The following is a 21,306-nucleotide window of genomic DNA, read 5'->3' on the forward strand; positions in this document are numbered from 1 at the left end:
GGCAAGGATGAAATAGAGCCTAAATTTATGATATTTAAATCAAATGCTGCGATTTTGAGCTTTTTATTGATAAAAAAATTGATAATTCAGATATATTTACATTTTTTGAAGTGCTTTTTAAAGACTTTAATCTAAATCTGTAACATTTAAAGCTGCTTTTGGCTTAACATTCAAAACAGTTATGAGCAATTCCAGCCTTATGGATGTGACATTTGCAGTAAAATCTCAAAACATACATTCACAGAGAAAGTATATGTTAACATTCTATTGAAACGTGTTTATATTTTCCAAAACAACTAACCATAGTTACATATCGAGTTACAAATCAATTAAATTAACTTAACCCTTTGATGCACAGGCTATAAAATAGATATAGAAAAAATAAACTTAGACGGGTCAGTTTAGGCCCATGTAGTGCATTAAAGGGTTAAATTTAAGTTATTAAACATAAAACATTTAAGTTGTCCCTGAAAAATATAAAGAATCGTGTTTCATCATTTTAAATGAGTCATTTGAATTAGCGGAAAAGTCTTTTTTTTTTTTTTTTTTTTTTTTTTAAGTCTTTTTTTTTTTTAAGTTTTTTTTAACTTTTATTTTTTTATTGTGAACTGTGGTTGCTGGTTAATTATAATCCCTACATAAAATTGCAGATACTTACTTTGCGATATTGATGCTTAAACCAAGGGTTCCCAAACCCTAAAATAACAATGCCAGTGACTCGTGACCCTCAAATTCCTTGGAGGTGGCTATAAATATACAAACGTTGTGCACACAATAGGCCTATATAGACACGAGCATATTAACAACACAAAAACTGCAACAGTCTTAACAACCATAGGCTATAATATATATAGTTATTTATGAACTTGTTTAATTTAATATTAACCTCACTTAAAGAGACTGGTGGACACAATGTTTACAGCAAGTCTATTCATGGTTTAATTTTGGAACACGCCAATCAGAGATCATCCTTAATACTCGGTTGTGGCCTGTATTTATTTTTATTGTATTTGACTGCCATTAAGGTGTAAAAAAAGTTTAACCCGGTGCTATAAAATCAATCTGCTGCAGATGATGCTATTTCTGCGTTATTAATCTAACATAAACACACCAATCCTGTGAAAAAAAATAAATAAATTTAATGGCTTTTCACTTGCATGTTGCTTTTTACGATTATAAACTACTATGTTTATCTTCTGTGGGTTAAGGTTAAAATATGGTAATTCTAGTAATTTAATAAAAATTATTTAACTTTTTTTTAAATCAAGCGACCCCCCCCCCCCACACACACACACACACCCGTCACTATCTATGTTTTCATCCACCTATTTTTATGAACATTAAATTGCAGTATGTGCATTAAAAAAGGTTGTGTTTTTATAAGTGTGATCATAAAAATATGCGTAAATGGACAAACCAGCAGGCTGAGCACATTGTAAAACATCTGAAATTTTGTTTTGGTCACTGTAAAACGCCTCAACTATTTCAGTATTGTTATTATATTATTAATGACCTCCAGAATCAAGAGCATCTGTGCTCAGCGTCTGACACCTTCAAACACCACCACGCAATCACTGCATGTTAGGATTGCCTTCTGAGGCTCAAGTCATTTATTAGATGAACAAAAGATTGACGCAACTTCTCTGACTACTGCAAATTTAGTTTTTACTGTTGATATTTGGCGCCAGATAAGCAGAAAGTAATAATTTTGTTATCGCTTTGACTCGTTGGATGCAAATGCTGATTTATTCGCATGTCTTTTATGCGATAAAGTTTTGCACAAAGTTCATTCGTATTTTTGCATGGAAACATAGCTACTGTTAAGCGACCCCACTTTGGGAACCACTGGCTTAAAAGATATATTGTGCAGCCCTAATTTTTAGCATGATTTACAGAAGACACCCTGTAATATGTCATTCAGTGCAACAGTTTATATCCCAAAAATCAATTTGGAAGGAGAATCATTGGATGGCATTTTAAAGGACTTTATGTGAGGACTACTGTACACCCCCAAATACCAAATCATTGCTATTTAAAATTATTAATAATTTAAAATATAAAACAATTTTGTAGTCATGCTCTTATATATTTACAGGTCTTACATATACACACTTGTGTAAATTTAATTTGATGCGAACACCAAACTGAGACATTTCGCCTTTGACCCATATGCTTCATGTTTTTAAACGATCTCTCTGTTATGGGAAAGTCGTGTGAAATAATAGCTTGTTGACCCTGTCTCACCTTTTGCTTTCACCTTCATCAGCCAAGGCGGATAAGAAGGCGGCACAAGCTAAGATCCAGCAACAGGAGCACAAGCGACAGGTAAAAGCGTGGGTGTACCTGTGGTATGTGGATGGGGGTAATAGAGGTAGTTTTGAGTTTTAAAAACTCATGTTTTCCCCCCTCTCACATCACAGGAAAGAGAGGGAGTTCTTCGCGCAATGGCACGGAAAATACGCATGAAGTGAGTCTGAGCATGTACATACATGTGCAACCCATTCATGTAGGAACTGTCCTCTGGGTTTGTGAAGGAGAGGATACAGTTTGGTCATTGTTTGGTCTTGCAGGGAACGGGAACGGCGGGAAAAAGAGAGAGATGAATGGGAGAGACAGTATGGACGTCAGAGTCATTCGCCCTCCCCCAATGCCAAATACAGTGAGTATCTGTACGAAGAAGCCCTACTTCAGATAGAGGCCATTCATATTGCTATCAAGACCTCAATCAAGATTCTTGGTGTGAATTGAACTGAATTCTTGGTAGTGAAGGATTTTGTGTAGATGTACAATGTGGTTGTCATTTAAACATACTAACTTTAAGAAGATTCTAATCATAAATCTTGAACAACCTACAGGTCGGGACTACGGCTCATCGAGAAGGTATGCTGAAACCAGTCTGGACCGGCCACACTTGTCCATTTCATCTTGACGTATTGCTGTTTGACCTCATTTGAATCATTTTTTGCTGTCTTTCTCAACAGGAGATCACGCTCAAGATCACGGAGTCCTCCTTACCGGTACTGAAGAACCTGCTGATAAAAGAGACAATGACACATCAAACAGATGGTTTAGGAGTGATTACAACAGTTTACATGCAAGTCTGGAGGGAAATTACAAATAAAATGAATATCACTCACTGCAGCTTCTCTTACGTCTTCTAAGGATGCAATGGAAACCAACTAAATCCTTTCTTAAATTGTGAAAATTAACAACATCATGCTATAGAAACGCATATGAACTCTTTATTACACAGAAAACATGAATTGTTGGGAATGTTTTGAGCTGCTAGGATTCTTACAAAGCTTTGCAGATTGTTTTTGGTCGAACTTTGATAATTATGCCGAAGATTGGGATGGATCCTCTTCCCTCTTGTCTTAAAGCCCCATTAAAGAGTGTTCACACACACAAAAAAATACAAATTGTTGCGATTTTCTCACCCTCATGTCTTTCCAAACACCTTTGGCTGACTGACTTTCTTGAAAAACATCATTCTGACAAACTTTGCTTTCGGTAGAAGTAGGAAAAAAGGTCAGCAAGGCTGAGTAAGTGACATACTTGTGTTTTCTAGGTAAACCTTTCCATTTGACCTCATTGTACATAATATCTTCATTAAAGAGAGTACATTTCTTTTAAAGAAAATGCTAATTCTATTTGCTCATCTTTTTCACTCAGCAATGTAAATGTCTGGTGGTTCTTTCTTCTATTGAAAACAATCATCAGTGACCACACATTTTGACAGAAATAAAAACCTAAACATGAATGAAAAATGAACTTGGCTTGTGAGGTGTTTCTCCTGAGGAAAAAAATAACCGTTTATTTTTGGTGTTACAGTGTGTTACTGCGATGACGTATTGTATATTAACCGCCAGATGGCGTACTCAACCAATGAGAAACGAGTGTAATTTGGCGTAAATTGCTGTTATTAAGATTTTGTTCACTTCACCCACTTCAACGAACACTTTCGTCTACATATATTTGCCTCCGCTGTCCACAAAAGAGAAGCAAGCGTCTGAAAGTAAAGCGACAGTTACTTTGGGTTTCGAAACACGCCGGACAGCCAAACAAACACCTGTCTCTCAGTCGACCTCGATAAAGCCACTTCCTCTTCACCCACATCCTTAACCAGCACTTTTATTGGTGTCAGAGCACCAGCTGCGCGCTATCAAAGCAACTATTTACACAATTCCTCCAATACGACACATAAGTTAGATAAGTAAACGGAGAGTTTAAATCGTTTAATGCGGTGGCTGTGAGAGTGGATCTGTTTTTATGGGGGTCAGTGAGAAGACGGAGCACTGAGGATGAGGAGGATGATGATGGGCGGGCTGAAGGACTGTAGGCGTTCCTCATGCCCTCCTCCTCCTGCAGGGCCAGCAGACAGTGTGAACTTGAACATTGACGGGCACAGCACTGAACGACACTCAAGACGCACATCACTGCCGTTTTATGAGGTCTACTAGGTTTGCCTGCTTAATTCTGGTGTAGTTTTGGAGGAGCCTCTCTCGCTATGTCCAGACGCAAACTCGGCAGCAGACCGCAACACCTGAGTGTGATGCAAGGTAAGCTGGATTTAAAACAGCTCCTCCTATATTTAAACGATAAACGTGATATGTATGTATGGGGGCTGTATGTTGATAATGTGACAGAGTGAAAGTAGGAGTGATAGATATAACCAATAAGGCATAATTAACTTTTCACGTGGTGTGTGGCTTGCTCCGGTGCGAGTACAGAACTTGACATTGGAGTTGGGGGGAGGAAACGTGCCCTCGTGTTTTTATTTATGTGTTGCTGACAAGCTGTCTTTATTAGGTAATTTAGTGTTAAATATATCGTTCTATGCTCTTACTCTTTTAGTTATTTGTTATTTTGACTGAGTTGGCGCAATAGCATTGCACTTCCTTATTGCATCTTCTCAAAATCTATATTTGTGTCGTCATTTGTCATAACTTATCCGCTATTTTAATTTTAAAGCTTATTTATTATTATTTGTACATACATCTTCATTATCTGATGCTACCTAACGCGTAATTCTTCTTAAACTAGTGCGCTTTACTTTTAGATTGTCGTTTATTAATCGACAACCAATAAATCAATCGATAAATATAGTCGCTGTAGATGGTTTGTAAGTCTAAAGGGCAGTGAAATATTGTTTTGATCATGACAGTATGTTTCTGTTGTTTGTTTTATCTTCTAACTGTGGGCAGCTGTGCGTGCCTCACCTGACCACAAGACTTGTCTCTGCGTTAGCCGTGTCCGATTCTTGAAGTTCATTTGAGTCCTTTCTGTTCAATGAATCGTTTGAACCCACTGATATCTGATAATTGATTCTGTTAGATAGATGTGTAGCTGAAACACACGGGAAATGAGAGGAAATGTTTTTATTATTATTATTATTATTCGTTAACTCACTTAAAGCTATTTTATTAGGGTTAATTTTTAAGTGTTTTAAAAGCTAATCAACATAATTTTTTACCAGCTGAATCAATATAAGCATCGGTATTAATAGTAAGCCATGTCTACGTATTTAAATAAGTGTCAGAGCTTGTAATATTATAACCAAAAAAGATGTCAAAGGCCACGTGATGACGTGAAAACAACCGCGTGAAGCGAACTGTTCAAAGGAGCCGATTCAGTTAAATGAGTCGGACTTCTAGTCACTACACTAGTGTAAATGTGTATTGAAGAGAGAGCTAGCCGCGCCTTTTGCGTGTCGGCACAAACAACCAGAGCTGTTGAAACAGGAAAGGTGACATTTTTGAGTAACCACCAGTAAAATCCTCCCCTCCCCGGGACTGTCTGTACCTGCATCGGCATGGACAGCCTAGTCCGGGCAGGTGGATCCAGTAGAGGCTGTAAGGTGTGTGTTTGTATTTGCGTGTGTGATCAGGAGTCCATGACCACAGCAGAAGCACCCAGGCCAAAGGGCAAGTTCCTCTTAACTAACCGTCTTTATACAGCCAAGTTAAAGGTGCTTGGAGCAGGATGCGTGTGCATCAATGCACTAAGAGAAAATGAAATTCATAATAAAATGTGCAGATTTGATCAAGCCCTGACAACTTTCATTGCAGAGCATTTTATAATTTTTTAATGTAAATTAATTTATAACTGTCTATGCCAACTTGGTAGTGTAAAAAGGGTGTTTAGATATGGACAACATATAAAAGAGACTGCTGTTAGGCAAAGATTCTAATCAATTCTTATTTAAAACATTGTTTGTATTCTTAAAAAGTATTATTATGTGTAGATGCTTTTATTTTACCTCTTTTTAGCATTATAACATATTTTTTAAACACTGATTAAGTTAACCTTTCTGGTATTTTATGCAGACTTTGCTGGTCACCCACTCAAAGTAGACTTTGTAGTTATCTTGGTGGCAAAATCATGCTCTGGCCTGGCTAGATTTACATACTTCATCACTCTTTCACCACAGTGGTTATAAATGGTGTGAAAGACACCTTGTTTTGATCAACAGACTTGTGAGTGTGGTAGGACGACTACAGTGCAAAGTGCCTGATATATCAGCATGCACTAATGGGCGAATTGCTCAAGCGGGTCGGAGCTGCATCGCTCTGCTTCCTGTGCAAAGCAGCCCTCGGTGGCAGAGACACAGGAAGTGGTCAGTGTCTGCTGACCAGACAGAGCTGTGCTGATGGTGACAGTTTAGCAGTACGCCGATGAATGCAGAGAACTGAAAGTAGCACATTAGAAGAGAAACGAGGCTGTTGCAAAGCTACGCAGTTTGGTCATTTCAAGAGTTTCAAGTAAAACGGAGGCTGTCTAAAAGCACACTGATGACTGATGCGAGAAGCTGCTGGTTTGAGATTTTCTTATATCTCTCTCTTCTCCTAGGTTAGAAATGCTGGTTTGAATTCTACATGGAGCAGGACCTTTGGGGTCACATTGGTGCCGTGACCCAGATTGAATTGAACTGTGCAAGTTAGCTCTTTCTTCGGCTCTAGATGCACTAGCAACTAGGTATCCAACGATTATAAATTTTGGTTGTACGATTATAATGTAAGGAATAATCACGGTTTTACAGTTACACAACTATTATGCATTCATTGATTTCAAAACACTACTAGTTCAGAAAACCACATGAAAACTTTTTATAATTTAAAATGTTATTTATTGCTGCTCAGTAGCCAATTAATACAGCACGTAATAATATTAAAACAAACAATAGTCTATTTCTGTCTTTGTGCTTAAAAATAAGTACTTTTTAAAGATTTAAACATCATTAATAATATTACACTGAAAATAAATAAAAATAAGAGTAGATATAAATAGTATTTGTCTAATGCAGGGCTTAAAATTAACTTTCAGTTACTAAATAGAAAAATAACATGCATCTCAAGAAAGAACGGACAAAAGAAAGGAAGAAAAGTCTCACTTCTATTACTCTTTAAAAGTTTTGGTTTCAGTTTGTGTAATTTTTAAATGCTCAGTCTCGTTATGCGCCGATTTACATCTTTCTGTGTTTGTGGTATTAAGCAGGCGAGTCAGTAGGCCTAATATTCAAGATGTCCTCGCTTCAGCCTGTAGCTTGATGACATAGGCGATCGTCAACTACATAATGGACCTAGCTACTGTGACAGTTAGGTTTACGGTAGCGGGCGGTGTAGGCGATCATCAACTATGTAGCGGACCTTGTACCGCCCACTAAGGTAACGCTCATGCTACTGTGATGGTTGGGTTTAGGGTAGGGGGATGTGTAGGTGATTGTCAACAACATAGCGGACCTTGTACTGTTGACAAAGGTAGTGCCCATGATATGGTGATGGTTGGGTTTATTATAAGGGGAGTTGAAGGCGATTGTCAACTATGTAGCGGACATTGTACTGCCCACTAAGGTAACGCTCATGCAACCTTGATGGTTGGGTTTAGGGTAGGGGGAAGTGTAGGTGATTGTCAACTTCATAGCAGACTTTGTACTGCCCACTAAAGTAACACTCATGCAATCTTGATGGTTGGGTTTAGGGTAGGGGGAAGTGTAGGTGATTGTCAACTTCGTAGCGGACCTTGTACTGCCCACTAAGGTAACGCTCATGCAACCTTGATGGTTGGGTTTAGGGTAGGGGGAGGTGTAGGTGATTGTCAACTTCATAGCAGACCTTGTACTGCCCACTAAGGTAGTGCCCGTGCTACTGTGACTGTTGGGTTTAGGGAATGGGGAGGTGTAGACCAGCGGTTTTCAAACTTTTAGGACATATTTTTTATACAATTAAGACAGTACTCTGATTAGAGTCTACCATGTAAACAGCGGTTTTTGACTACCTTAATCTGATAAAAGTCTTAACTGAACTAAACAGAAATGGGATTAAGACGCGGAGTATGCATATATTAGTGGCTTTAACGAAGTAAACGCCCTAATCAAACTATTACCGTCATGTAGGACTTTTCACCGCATTTTGTGGCAAGATCCATACACACAGTAAAGGACCGTGCGTACACACACACACACACACACACACACACACACACATCATGAAATGCGGAGGGTTTTTTTCTCTTTTCATTCGGCTTTCTGATAAAACAACACCCTCAACCAGTTCTTACTTTACATTCGCGTCTAATAGACCAGTTTGTCAAAGGGGCGTGAATGTAAAACTGCTGATCTACAGTAAAGCAGTAAAGTCGAAAAATGAAAGATGAAACAACCTAAATTTACATGAACCTCGGCAGGAAAAGTGAATACAACATTCAAAAAGCACTTCACCTAACAAATTAATTATATTATTGTTCTATTAAGGCAAATAACTGATGTCCAAGTAAACATAGTCAGTGGTGTCTTCAAAGTAAGTGAAGAGCCAGAAGGGCATCCTGCTGATTTGATTCAGAAGGGCAGTATTTTGTCACACGCCTCACTGGTTTACTTTTATTCATTCACCGTCATTCATTTTAAAAAGCACCCGCTCCATTTTATTTGTATATTTACTGGAACACATTAACTGTACAGGTGCCTTATAGTTACCTACAGTTACTTGAGTGCACGCCTCAATGTATCGCGCCCCCCTAATAGGTCCTGGCACCAGCGGGGGGTTGCGCCCCACAGTTTGAATACCTCTGGTGTAGACGATCGTCAACTATGTATCGGACCTTGTACCGCCCACTAAAGTAACATTCATGCTACTGTGATGGTTTGGTTTAGGGTAGAGGGAGGTGTAGGTGATCACCATTTACCACCCACTAAGGTAACATTCATGCTACTGTGATGGTTTGGTTTAGGGTAGAGGGAGGTATAGGTGATTGTCAATTACGTAGCAGACCTTGTACTGCCCACTAAGGTAGTGCCCATGCTACTTTGAAGGTTTGGTTTAGGGTAGGAAGAGATGTAGGCGATCGTCAACTGCCGCCCAATAAGGTAACGCCCATACTACTGTAATGGTTGGATTTAGGGTAGGGGGAGGTGTAGGCGATCGTCAACTATGTAGCAGACCGGGTCAACTACAATCAACCTGCGGGCTGGAGCGAGGACTGTCTCAATATATGAGGGAGGCAGAGCAGGATTCTTGCGATGACCACCTGCTCAGTGCCGTTCTTTGTCATGAGACGCAGTTTTAGTTTAAACTTAAAGGCGAGCTTCTTTGGCAATGACGTATACAGTGTTAGATTTTACATTTAGTGGCCATTTGCACTGAAGACGCAGTGAGTGCAACACATTGAAATTCAGGCCATTAAACAGCTGATCCACTCCAAATCTTTCAGCACTCTCTCCAAAAACACTTGATGGATCTTGTTTTGTTCTGTGCAGAAACGTGGTGTTAAGAAGCCTTCATGATTAAATAACCATGATGAATTTAAGTGCGGTAATGGTGAAACCGGTTAATCGTTGCATCCCTACTAGCAACTGATGCAAGAGGCTCATTAAAATATAAAAAAACTTTAAATCCAGCTGTAAGCTGATAATAAACCTTACTTCCCAGACCAAAGAGACACTAGTGACTGACAGTGGAGGCTGTCGTTTTTATCATATTTGTTTGCATGCCAAAAATGGCAATCCAAGAACTGTTTGCAGTGCGGTATAGTGCAAGAGCGGTGATATTGGTGCCATGACCCGGATATGAGTGAGGTAAATGGGGTACATAAATACATGTACTAGAGCTTTGCTGGTAATCCTTACTTTCCTGGGCACATAATACAGACATGGAAACTAATGCTTGAGGCTGTGATGTTTATCATTTACGTTAGCGTGCCCACCTCCAATGCTGGTTCGACTACTGCTCCAATCAGGACAAGTACAACCAAAAGGATTACACGAGATTCTCTCAACAGCCACATTTTTTTTACAACATTTTTGTATTGTTCTCTTTACAGATGATCCAAATTCCACACTCATCACCTCCTCATCATCATCTGAGCAGATACCTGAGCCTGAAGATGAAGGTCGCGACCTGTTGACATGTGGCCAGTGTGGTCAGGCGTTCCCGCTGGCCCACATCCTCAACTTTATCCAGCACAAACAGGGCGGGTGCGGCACAGCCAGAGCCCGTCCTCAGGGCCACACTCCTCCCTCTCCAGCCAGCCGGACGGTGCAGTGCAGCCAAGGAACGAAGGTGGAGGCGGGTTATGTGGAGCTCCGGCGGGTGACGGACAGGAGATGGAAGGAAGAGCCAGGTGTGAGGGTGGAGGCCAACCGAGCTGGTGAGTTCTAGGTGCTAATTAGTGTCTTTTTTAGTAAAACTGTCCCCTCATTTAACAACCTCGTCCCCAGTCCGGCTCATTAGGCCGCTGTTGCTGTGGCGCTGAGGCCTTGGTGAGTTTGCGACGAGTTAGAGACGCCAGGCCTAATTGTGTGGAAGCGATAGGCAGTTCTGCTACACACGCGAACAAACGTACACTTATACATGCACCCAGGGGGGTGCCGGAAAGGCACCTGAGCACACCTGAGCATCTCCTTAGCTCTGTCTCTCAGGTGAAGTGGCCAGGTAAACACAGCACAGTCAGGTCACCAAACTGCACCAAACTCCCAGAGCTCTTGCTCACACACTCACACACACACAAACACACACACACACACACTTTCCTCAAACCACTCATTATTCCAGCACTGTCAGTCATAGCAGGTGCTGACATGGTGTGCTATTCCCAGAGTCCTTTGTGAATTGCATCACTCCTATCAAAATAAAGTCTTGAAATGAGACATTTTCCCATTGTTCACCCTTTGAATCTAAATGGAAAGGAATTTCTTTTTGTTAATTTTGAGAAACATTTTAATTATACAAAATGTAGCTACACAATAAACAAATTGTGGCTAATGCTGCTGTTTACATAAATATATGTGCTGCATGTTTTAGCATAATCTATTACACATAAGTAGCACGTTGAGATTGTGAGCATCTCTACTTTCAATTGTAATATTTAGTACTTTTCTGTCAAGTAATGTTTACATTATATTAATTTACTTTTATTTTTATGACTACATCAGTGCCAATAGCCTAGCGGTTAGTGCATCGACACATAGCACCAAGATGCCTGCGGCGACCCAAGTTCGATTCCCGGCTTGTGGTCCCTTGCCGATCCTTTCTTTATCTCTGCCACCCACTCTTTCATATCTGTACTTATGCACTATCCTATCAATAAAGGTGAAAACCCCTAAAAAATAAATAGAAGTAGGATTTTGTATAACATGTCTTTTTAGTTTTTGTTTTAGCACTTTTAGTTTTTTCAAGGATTTACAATAAATCAAACCACAATAACCAATCCTTACCTTGGACAGGTTTAAGAAAAAAAAATTTATAATAATCATTTATTTAAAAAATTTATATTAAAATAAATTAATTACTGAAAATCTAAAAGAAATCTAATCAAGCACCAATCCACATTCCACAACTTCAGACTTCCAAAGCTTTTTTAATATCTAACTCCTAGGTATCCCACGATTTGGGGTATTTTTTCCTTGTTATATATGTGAGCTTTTCAAGAGCCAAACATGTTATAAGGGTTCTCAACCAAAGTCCAATTGAGAGGCGATTTAACATTTTTCCAACATTGATCAATACAACGTCTTGCTTGTATTAAACCTAATTCAATCAATTTTCTTTCTTTAGTAGACTAAGAACAACTGTCTTCATACATATTCAATATACATAATCCAGAACTTAAAGGAATTGCAATGGAAATAAATTGTGAAATATATTGAGTCACCTCCACCCCGAAGTTTTGTACCTCCTCACACTCCCACACACAATAAAAAATGTACCTTGTATCTTATTGCATTTAAAACAAAGATCAGGGCTATTAGGTCAGTAATATTTTTAAATGTTTTAAAATAAGCTTCTCCTGCTCACCAAAGCTGCATTTATTTGATCAAAAATACAGTACAAATTGTAAAGTTGTGAGATGTTGTTGCACTATATAAAATAACTAGTTCATTATTTAATTTTATCATTTACTCCACTGTTTTTAAAAGATGAATTTTCAGCTTCATTACTCCAGTCTTCAGTCACATGATCCTTAAAAAATCACTACTGTTAATTATAAAAAATAATTAATATATTTATTAAATAATAATAATTATTATTATTATTACTATTATTAATATTGTTAAAATAATAGTAATAAAAGCAATAATGAATGGATTAATAATTATTTTTATTTGAAACTACATACCAAAAGAAAGCAGTTATTTAAAATTCTAATAAATATTTAACAATTTAACAGTTTTTTTTTCATATTTAATAAATGCCGCCTTGATGAACAGAACATTTTCTTTAAAAAAAAAAAAAAAAACATATATCTACCAAATATATCTGGGGCCAAATCAGGTAGCCTTGCAAACTAGCACAGCAAACTTAAAATTGCATTTTTACCACAAACCGTGATTCTAAGGAACCTTTTGTACAGTGGAAACAGGAAAGTAAAGATGTCAAGAAACTTTTAAGTTTCAAATTTATAAAGGAAATTTTTGGTGAAACATTGAACTTTTGTCTGTTAAACAGGATGTTGGTGGGTGTGTGTGTGTGTGGGTGTGTGTGTGTGTGTGTGTGTGTGTGTGTGTGTGTGTGTGTGTGTGTGTGTGTGTGTGCGTGTGTGTGTGCGTGTGCGTGTGCGTGTGCGTGTGCGTGCGTGTGTGTGTGTGTGTGTTTTCGTCAGCTTCTAGAGTGTTTTTCAGTGCAGTAGTTAGCCCTAAAGGGAATCGCCGGCCTGTGCAGGTGTTGGTGTGTCTCAGGCTGATGCTACTGAACCGTGACCTGAATCGCTTCCTCATATGGGCTGGATTCTTTCCCCCATAACATGAGCAAAGCAGACATTATTAGTTTATCATTACAGACTGAAACAAGAAAATGATTGTGATTGATTGCTATCAACAACAGAAAAAACCTCACTCTTACTTTCAGGTCAGTCCCTCCCATATATATACACATGCTAGCATTTCCTTCCTTTTCGTTCTCTGCTTCCGGCCATCCATGTTACTTGCTGCTCTGGGGTTCAGTCCCTCTTGCCTATTTTGTGTGTGTGTGTGTGTGCGCGCGCGCGCGTGTGTGCGCATGTGTGTGAAGGTGTATGCTGCTGAAAAAGGTGTCAGGGTGAGAAATGCAAAACATTCTAATGTGTGATTTCCTCACTGTCTATAGTCTTGGGTTATTATTGAAGCAAAAATTGAGGCATCAGAATGAGATTAGAGATGGACTCTGATAAGGATCTGCACAAACTCTGTTTTCATCTTTACTTGAAAAATGAAGGGGGGGTCTAATTCCTAACAATGCTGCATTTACATAAAAATACAATAAAATCTAGTAAAATCTTTACTTTTTAATCAATTTAATTCTAATCAATTTATTCTCTGAATAAAATTATTAATTTTTCTAAAAAAAAGTATTCCTGACTACAGATTTTTAAACGGTAATGAATGCCACTTCAGAAAAGTCTATTATTCTCATTTTGTTTTTACATTTTCATTAGAAGATTCTTTGATTTCTTTTGCTTTTCACTTTTGAGATCAGTAGGCAAGTAGAATATATTTGTTACCTTTAAAAAGTGGCAATGTTCTGTATGTATATACTAAATATTTTTCAGTGGATTTCACTTTATTGACATTTCCCTTTCCCATTTAAACGTTTCAAATATAAATCAACTTTTCCTTAATTTACTTGTAGCATTAAAGTGACTAATTTCAGTTTTAGTGTTTTATGTAAAATTAATTTAATCAAGAATAATAATAATAATAATAATAGCTTATTTTTTCAATAATCATAACTAGGGCCAGACAGAATCTGCAGAATTTTTTTTACTGTTTCTGCGCAGAATATTGTAAGAAAAATCTGCACATTTATGCTGAATGATTTTGGGTGTATCGTAACTAAAAACTTTGTTAAATAAAATAATAATCCATTTTTAACTTTTATTTAATGTTTAGAAGGCGAATCCAATTAGATCCATTTATTTGGTTTCTCATATAATATATCTACTAAAAGGCAGAAATGATTACTTTGCAAACTGTATGGTAAATAAATCATATAAACATTTACATATTAGTCAGTAATATTACTGAAATTAATTTAAAAAAATAATAAATATAAATTTACACAAGTAAATAAACAGACATGATGGGCTGAAAATCTATGGATTTCTTGCCCTAGTCATAACATGGTGTTAGCTAATGCAGTTGGTAATGGGTTAGTTGTAAGTTTACATTTAAATATTAGGTATATACAGCATAGGCTAGTCAACATTTAATACATTTTTTATTGTTCATTCTTATTTTAACTTTATCTTTTTCATCTTTAGGTTACATTTTCTAATTATAATTCTCACATATAAACTTAAAATACAAATAAAACATGCAGTTAATGCAGTGGGTGACGTGTACATCCTTGACTTCTTGTTTTTCTAACATCAAGTGTTTTTATTAAACATATGTAAGTGTATTGTTATTAACGTTGCAGTAAAATCATAAAATATTATATGTATGTAGTTTAAATGCCCTGAACTTACAACAACAAACCTATTAGTGTAAGAGTTCAAATGTAGCCAGTAGCCAATTCTTGGCAGCTCTGGATCCCCAAAAGAGCACTTTTTGTGTTGCTTGGGTGGATTAGGCGTTTTGTGTGTACATCGTTTTTGCACTTTCATTGTTACTCATCCAATAAAAAATCAGTTTGCCCACAAACTATCAAACAGGCGTAAATCTGTGTATACGTGTGGGTGTAAAAAAGTGACAGAGGAACATTTTGAAGAGAGCCATACCAGTGTAATGTATCAGGGAATTGGTTTAGACAATGTATCAATAGTCTTATTTTTATTTCCTTCAGCCGTCTCTTTGCTCTTCATTTCAACTGTCCCTTTCTTCTATCTCTCGCTCTTTCTCGCTAGCTCGCTCTGTTCCCTAGAGAGAGGAGATTCTGCCTGCTGCTCGTTAGCGCTCTCAGCCAATCTGCATTTTTAATTAGCGGTTATTGCTTCTGCTTAATATGCAATTGCTACCCTGGGCCAAATGGGAATCCTTACAAAAAGAGTGAGGGGAAAGAATGAAAGAAAGGGAGAGGGAAAAGAGAAAGGGAGAGAGAGAGAGACAGGCTGGGTATTGTGTTTCACTCCAAGACCCTGAGACAAAAGCCCCCTCCGCCCCTCCTTGCACCCTCCACCCGAGGGAGAGATTTGGAGGCAGAAGGGGTGTTGTGTGAAGGGGACGAAGGTGCAGTCACAGGAGTGATGCTTTTTCTGTTGTTTTTCCATGACCTGTGCTGCTATTTCTTTTTGTTCTTAATTTAAGCACATTTTAAATCAAACACACCCTTTTATCCAGTGTTTTAACCTCCGCTCCCTGAGGCTCCGGGATCTGGTTCTTGCTTTTTGACGAGAGATCTTCTCCAGGCACAGAGGACAGGAGAAGAGAATAGGAGAGGCTCTTTTTAATCTTCTTCTTTGCCCCCTCCCAAATAAAATGCAGAAGGATTTTGACTTGAGGAGATGTAAAAGAGGCTTATAGCACCCGGCTTTGAACCCTTTGTAAGAGAATGGAAAAAATGAAATGAATTTTCTTCTCAGTTTTGGGATCCTCTTTGCAAACAGGCCCCATTTATCAAGGAGGCTGAGTCAGGACTCATTTGCATAAAACCTTCGTTTGCCCCGTTCCGCTAATTAGCAATTTGCAGCTTAATTGGCGAGCAGCTCTCTGAAATAGAGACAAAGCTAACCACGTTTAAAAATACCACCAGAGCCGCTAAAGGAGCCCATCCGTGCTCATTTGCTTCTGTCTCAATCTTCCTCTCCTCAGTCATCCGGCTCTCCTGTGAGCACACCTTTAATCAGGCGAGCCTATCTGCTCAGGTCTGACTCAACAGCGGCGCTATTACCAGCTCATTATTGCTCTGACACCTGCAGGGCTCTGTGACATGCAGCTTTTCTAAAGATTTGCCTGAAAAATTAGACGAATGGGGAAAATGTGTTCACGGGAGGAGGTGCTGTAGGTTAGAAGGATGAGTTGTTGTAGCATGGGAGTTGATTGTAGTGCACTGTCTGTTTTAGCAGAATGCAGATTTGGTGAATGATAAGCACTAAAAAATGTCAAGATCAAATTTACACAAACATTTGAATCCTTGTTTGTTGCATTTACCAAACCTGAATTTTGTTGACCCTTTTAAATTGTCACCTATAAGAAGTATGCTCGCATTCTCTTCTAAACCTAACCACAGACTGTATCTGCCCTATTTGTGGTTTTACCTGTTTTTCTGTTTTCTGTAAATGACCAAGTTAGCCTACAGCCTTTTCATTCTGCTGTTTCATTTTCATGTCATGTTACGATAGACATCTTTCCAGTCCACTCAGCAGATTTAGTCAGAAATATAGAGAGCACATCAGCGTGTGAAAGCCTTTGTTTGTTTGCTTTTGAACCACATTCTGTTTATCCTGGACACTAGCAATGAAGACTCTGTCAGTGGACCACATGATTGGCTAGAGCTGTACATGCATGTTATAAACCATTTATTAGTCAAAATAGTTTGGTTTTCCCTTCTGAATGTACTCCTATTTAAAAGAGTATCTGTTTGTATTAAGGCTGGGCAATTAATCGAAAAGTAATTGAAATCAATATTCATAACCTATAATCGTTCAATTTTTTTTCCTGATCAATTTATTCATTTATTTTTTCAGATTATTTTCCCTACAGCATGTGGAGTCGCGTGACAGCATTTTTTAAGACTAATTTATACTTCTGTGTTGAGCACAAGCGTATTGTCCGGCAAAGCCTTCGCGCGGTCACATACCAGTGCACCTCTCAAAATATGTAACTACACGTCGCAATGACGCAAAATACAGACTTTATGATTTGTCAGTTTAATAGTGGTGAGGAGTGTGGACGGTGCTGATTAATTTCAGTTGTTCAATGTTGATGTTCAATAAATAGTTTTAGACCGTAGATGGTGTGTGTTTCCTTCAATTATTTTAAAATCAGGTAATGCACCCTTCGTTCAAAAATTTCTCACTGTTAATGTGAGCATATTTACTGTACAAAACTTAAAAATTAAAAATAAGCTTAAAAAATAAATAAATAAAATAATTATACACTAATTGAAATCGAGTTAAAACAATCACTTATTCAAGATTTTGATCTTATGCCAAATCACCCAGCCCTAGTTGTATGCTATGTGTGATTTTATTTATTAATTAATTTATTTATTTATTTATTAATTTTTAATTTACGTAAGACTAAAAATTATTTTCTCTTTCCCTCTCTAAAATAGAAGAGCCCTCCGTGTTCACCTGCCAGGTGTGTCAGTGTGTGTTTTCCAGCGCATGGAATCTCCTCCAACATGCTCAGATCACACATTCCCTCAACATCTACCAGGAGGACGACACCCCCACACAGACGTCAAAACCGGCAGCCATGATGGATCCACGGCATCTGGGTGCTGCACTGGCCACTGCTTTCCAACCATCTTCCCTGCGATCAGCACGCCCTCACAAGCCTCCTCCCAGCTCCACCCATGTACCACGTGACCTGCAGGGCTTGAACTTCTCCATGTGTTTGCAGCGCCTGGCAGAGGTCAGTTGCAGCAGCGGCGGAGTGGTACCTTCTCCTTCCCCATCTCCTCCAGCCGCTTCACCTTTTCCCCACTCCACTCCATCAATTCACACAGCCTTCTCCTGTGAGATGTGCGGCCAGGGCTTTCAGTCTTTGCGCAGCCTGTCTGCCCACCGCCGCACTCACGCCTGCGATAGGCCCTACCACTGCGGCCTGTGCCAGCTTACGTTCTCCCAGAGTGGCGAACTGGCACGACACATGAGGAGCCACCGCCGTTCTGCTGCTGGACAGGAAACATCTGATCCAAGCCCTGCGAGTGCAGATGAGGACAGAAAGCTTTCTGGACCGGGAGATAATGATATTTCTGGTGGTCACGGAGGAAGCTTGGAGGCTGGGAAGCATCCAGGAGGTGCCAGTCTGATCTTGATGCCCTTGCAGACTAGAGCTGCGGATCGCAATCTTCTGCGCTACTACCAGAGAGAAGTGGAGGAGGAGGTTCAGGGTGAGCCACAGCAGCCATCTCCCTACGGCAGCCCCTCAGAGGGCTCTCTGGAGAGCGGAGATACAGGTGGAAGCGGGGAAAGTGGAATCGCCAGCGGCAACTGCACACCAAAGCGTCCAGAACGGGAAGATCGTCCTCAAGGCGACTGGGAGCAAGAGGTTGAGGCTGTAGAGATTGTTCAGGACTGGCAACGGGAGAACGAAAGGAGGCAGGTCACCAATGGAATGGGCAAAAAGAAAAAAGAAGAAGCTTGCGAGTTTTGTGGAAAGTGTTTCCGCAACAGCAGCAACCTGACGGTCCACCGGCGCAGCCACACAGGGGAACGGCCATACCGCTGCGGCCTCTGCAGCTATGCCTGTGCACAAAGCAGCAAGCTCACACGACACATGAAGACTCATGGCGCCCGTGGGACACGTGCTCCCTTTCAGTGCCAGCTTTGCTCCGTACCGTTCACTGTCTATGCTACACTGGAGAAACACCTCAAGAAGGTTCATGGACTTACTCATGCCAGTGTCGGCACCTACAGCCAGAGCTCACTCACTGAGTATAACAGCCTCGGCATCAAATTAGAGGACGAATCCATCAGTGATCAATCAGGAGCTCCCATCACAATGCTCGCAGATTCCAGTGTGGACCAAACAGAGCAGCTCAAAGAAGAGGACACTGAGATGAGGGTCAGCAGCACAGATGAGCCACCTATCTCTGAGAAAATGGGCACCACTGCGGCACTCAGTCAAACCACAATTTAAAATTAGCAGCACTTCTGCACATGACACTCTGATCATGTCCAAAACCACCATACGTGACGATGTTATGCCCATGACTCAGTATGAGCATCTTATCAAAAAACCAAGAAGACCTTTCCTGTCTTCACCACAGTACTTACAGACACTCTAGGGTGCAACGCCGATTACTGACCAAGACTTTGATTCATATCAGTAAAAGTGCCTACTGTTAAATCTAGTATCAGATGACTTCTAAATCTTACCCAACCACCATGGCAAGGCACTTTGAACCCAGAATAAAAACCTGCAACTCGTAGTGCACAATCAGAGTATATAGAGATGGTTGTAAGTCATTTTAGCCTTTTGATGAGCCCTAAAGACAATCGAACAGGAAGACTGAGCAGCCTACAAGTGATCTGTCAATGTGATTTAAAATTACACAATTCAACTCTGAAGTGGATACCTTGAGTTTACGCTTTTGTAGCACTCTACCGCAGAGCCTTAAAGGTTCTTAAAAATAGGATATGGTGTACAGTCCTGCTCCCGAAGAGTCTTGCACCATTTGGCTTCAACGTTGATTAAACTAATCAAGGACTTTTTCAAAAATAACTTCATCAAGGTGTCGGAGCAGGTTTCGGATGAACTCTACCACACCATGGTCTTCCAGGAGCAGGATTGGACATCTCTGGTCTACTTAAGAATATATCTTAAGGAGCCAATGGGCCGCTTGTGTTTCCCAAAATATCTGACAGGGTTGATTCCTTTTGATGCTGTATATTAAAAAGGACTGATTGGGTCTGTGGCAATACATGTTCACTGTCACTTATCTATGTTAAAGAACCTTTGTTTCACATTTAGTAAATAGTGTAAATATATCCCGACACACTGTCATTTTGTAACCCATTCCACCAAAATGTCACATTGTTTTTTTTTTATAGCAAGACTACTGCACAACAGAATCCTTTTCGCTGTATTTTGTGAGCCTGTTTAGTCTGTTTACAGACCTTTGTTTTACTGCCAGAAAACATGGAAAAGCTATCAAATGTTTTCTTTATTTTTGTTCAGTGGTTTTCCAGGTTGTTTGTTGTGGTCATGTGAATGAAAAGCTTCATTTCTGAGGAAAGACTAAGTAGTCAATGACAGCTTTGACCTTTCTGAACGGTGGACCCACTGAGAGAGCACTTGTGTGTTTGTTCATATGTGATAAAGATACCAGATTTACGATAAATCTATACAGGGAAAGATTGCTTCGTTACAATTGCTTTGTTTATCAATGTCAGGGAACTGTTATGTTACAGTTTATATTTGTGATATGACAAATAATGTAGAATAAGTAATAAAAGGGAATAATAAAGCAATTTTTGTATTAACAAATGTGAAAATAGTTGGGCATTCAATGATGTCCATTTCTTCAGGGAGCAGCGAAAACAAAGCTCTTTTTGTCCTCTATATATTGTTATATCAGTTTCTGTTGGTTTAAATTTAATGTCTTGCGTTATTTCTCACTGTGTAGTCCACAACTTTACTGTGTATTTTGTATCCCAATGCCTATTTGTATGACAATTAAAAAAAACAGATTCAAAGTCAGAGGGGTGTGTGTGTAAGTATGTGAGAAGCAGGAAGTGTGACGGCACGTACGGTGAAGTCCAACCTGCTGGTACATGTCTAAGATCACATCACAAATTCAACAGTATTTGCACAGATGAGTCAGCCCGTTAGAAGAACAGTCATATCTGAGTAAACCACTGGGCTGTTTGGGTTGGCCTTCAAGAAAGACCTAGGTAGATCGCAATTCTACATCTGTAAAGGAGTGCTGGTATTGAAACGGGTGTTAGTGAGAGGAGGATGTTGGGAAGGAAACCAAGGGGGAGCAGACAGAGTCATCTTAACAGCTCTGTTCTTTTGTGATGGGACAAAACCTTCACGCCGGTATCTCTGGCCCCTCTAATGAGTGGGACGCTCTATGATCCCTATAGCTCATTAACAAGCAACCTTTTTAATGAGCTTTCAGCCTGGGCTGGGGGAGGTTGAATTGAAGGGACCATATGTAGCTCTCACCCCATCTCCAATTATCGCCATTTCGGAGAATGAGAGAAAGATAGCGAAGCACGAGGGAG

General features: G+C 39.4%; 2 protein-coding genes across 5 annotated transcripts in view; both read left to right on the forward strand.

Annotated features, from left to right (window-relative positions):
- Positions 1-3,769, forward strand: part of clasrp (CLK4-associating serine/arginine rich protein) — a 30,045-nt gene extending 26,276 nt beyond the window's left edge. For 3 of the 4 annotated variants that reach the window (XR_012393691.1, XR_012393690.1, XR_225163.6), the window contains exons 17-21: positions 2,267-2,325; positions 2,421-2,467; positions 2,571-2,659; positions 2,856-2,880; positions 2,982-3,767. Coding sequence is in view for 1 of the 4 variants with exons in the window: in NM_001044329.1 (NP_001037794.1) it covers positions 2,267-2,325; positions 2,421-2,467; positions 2,571-2,659; positions 2,856-2,880; positions 2,982-3,024 (263 nt within the window). In the remaining 3 variants the exon portion in view is untranslated. Of the gene's footprint in view, positions 1-2,266; positions 2,326-2,420; positions 2,468-2,570; positions 2,660-2,855; positions 2,881-2,981 lie in introns of all 4 variants that reach the window. The other variant, NM_001044329.1, reaches the window with a different exon arrangement.
- Positions 3,770-4,397: 628 nt separating this feature from the next.
- znf296 (zinc finger protein 296) lies at positions 4,398-20,773 on the forward strand. The gene is made up of 3 exons (NM_001044319.1): positions 4,398-4,559; positions 10,315-10,641; positions 17,682-20,773. The coding sequence occupies exons 1-3, from the start codon at positions 4,508-4,510 to the stop codon at positions 19,211-19,213; spliced, it is 1,911 nt and encodes a 636-aa protein (NP_001037784.1). The 5' UTR covers positions 4,398-4,507; the 3' UTR covers positions 19,214-20,773.
- Positions 20,774-21,306: the final 533 nt, after the last annotated feature.

This window comes from Danio rerio, chromosome 18 (genome assembly GCF_049306965.1).
Source record: "Danio rerio strain Tuebingen ecotype United States chromosome 18, GRCz12tu, whole genome shotgun sequence".
Lineage (NCBI taxonomy): Eukaryota > Metazoa > Chordata > Actinopteri > Cypriniformes > Danionidae > Danio > Danio rerio.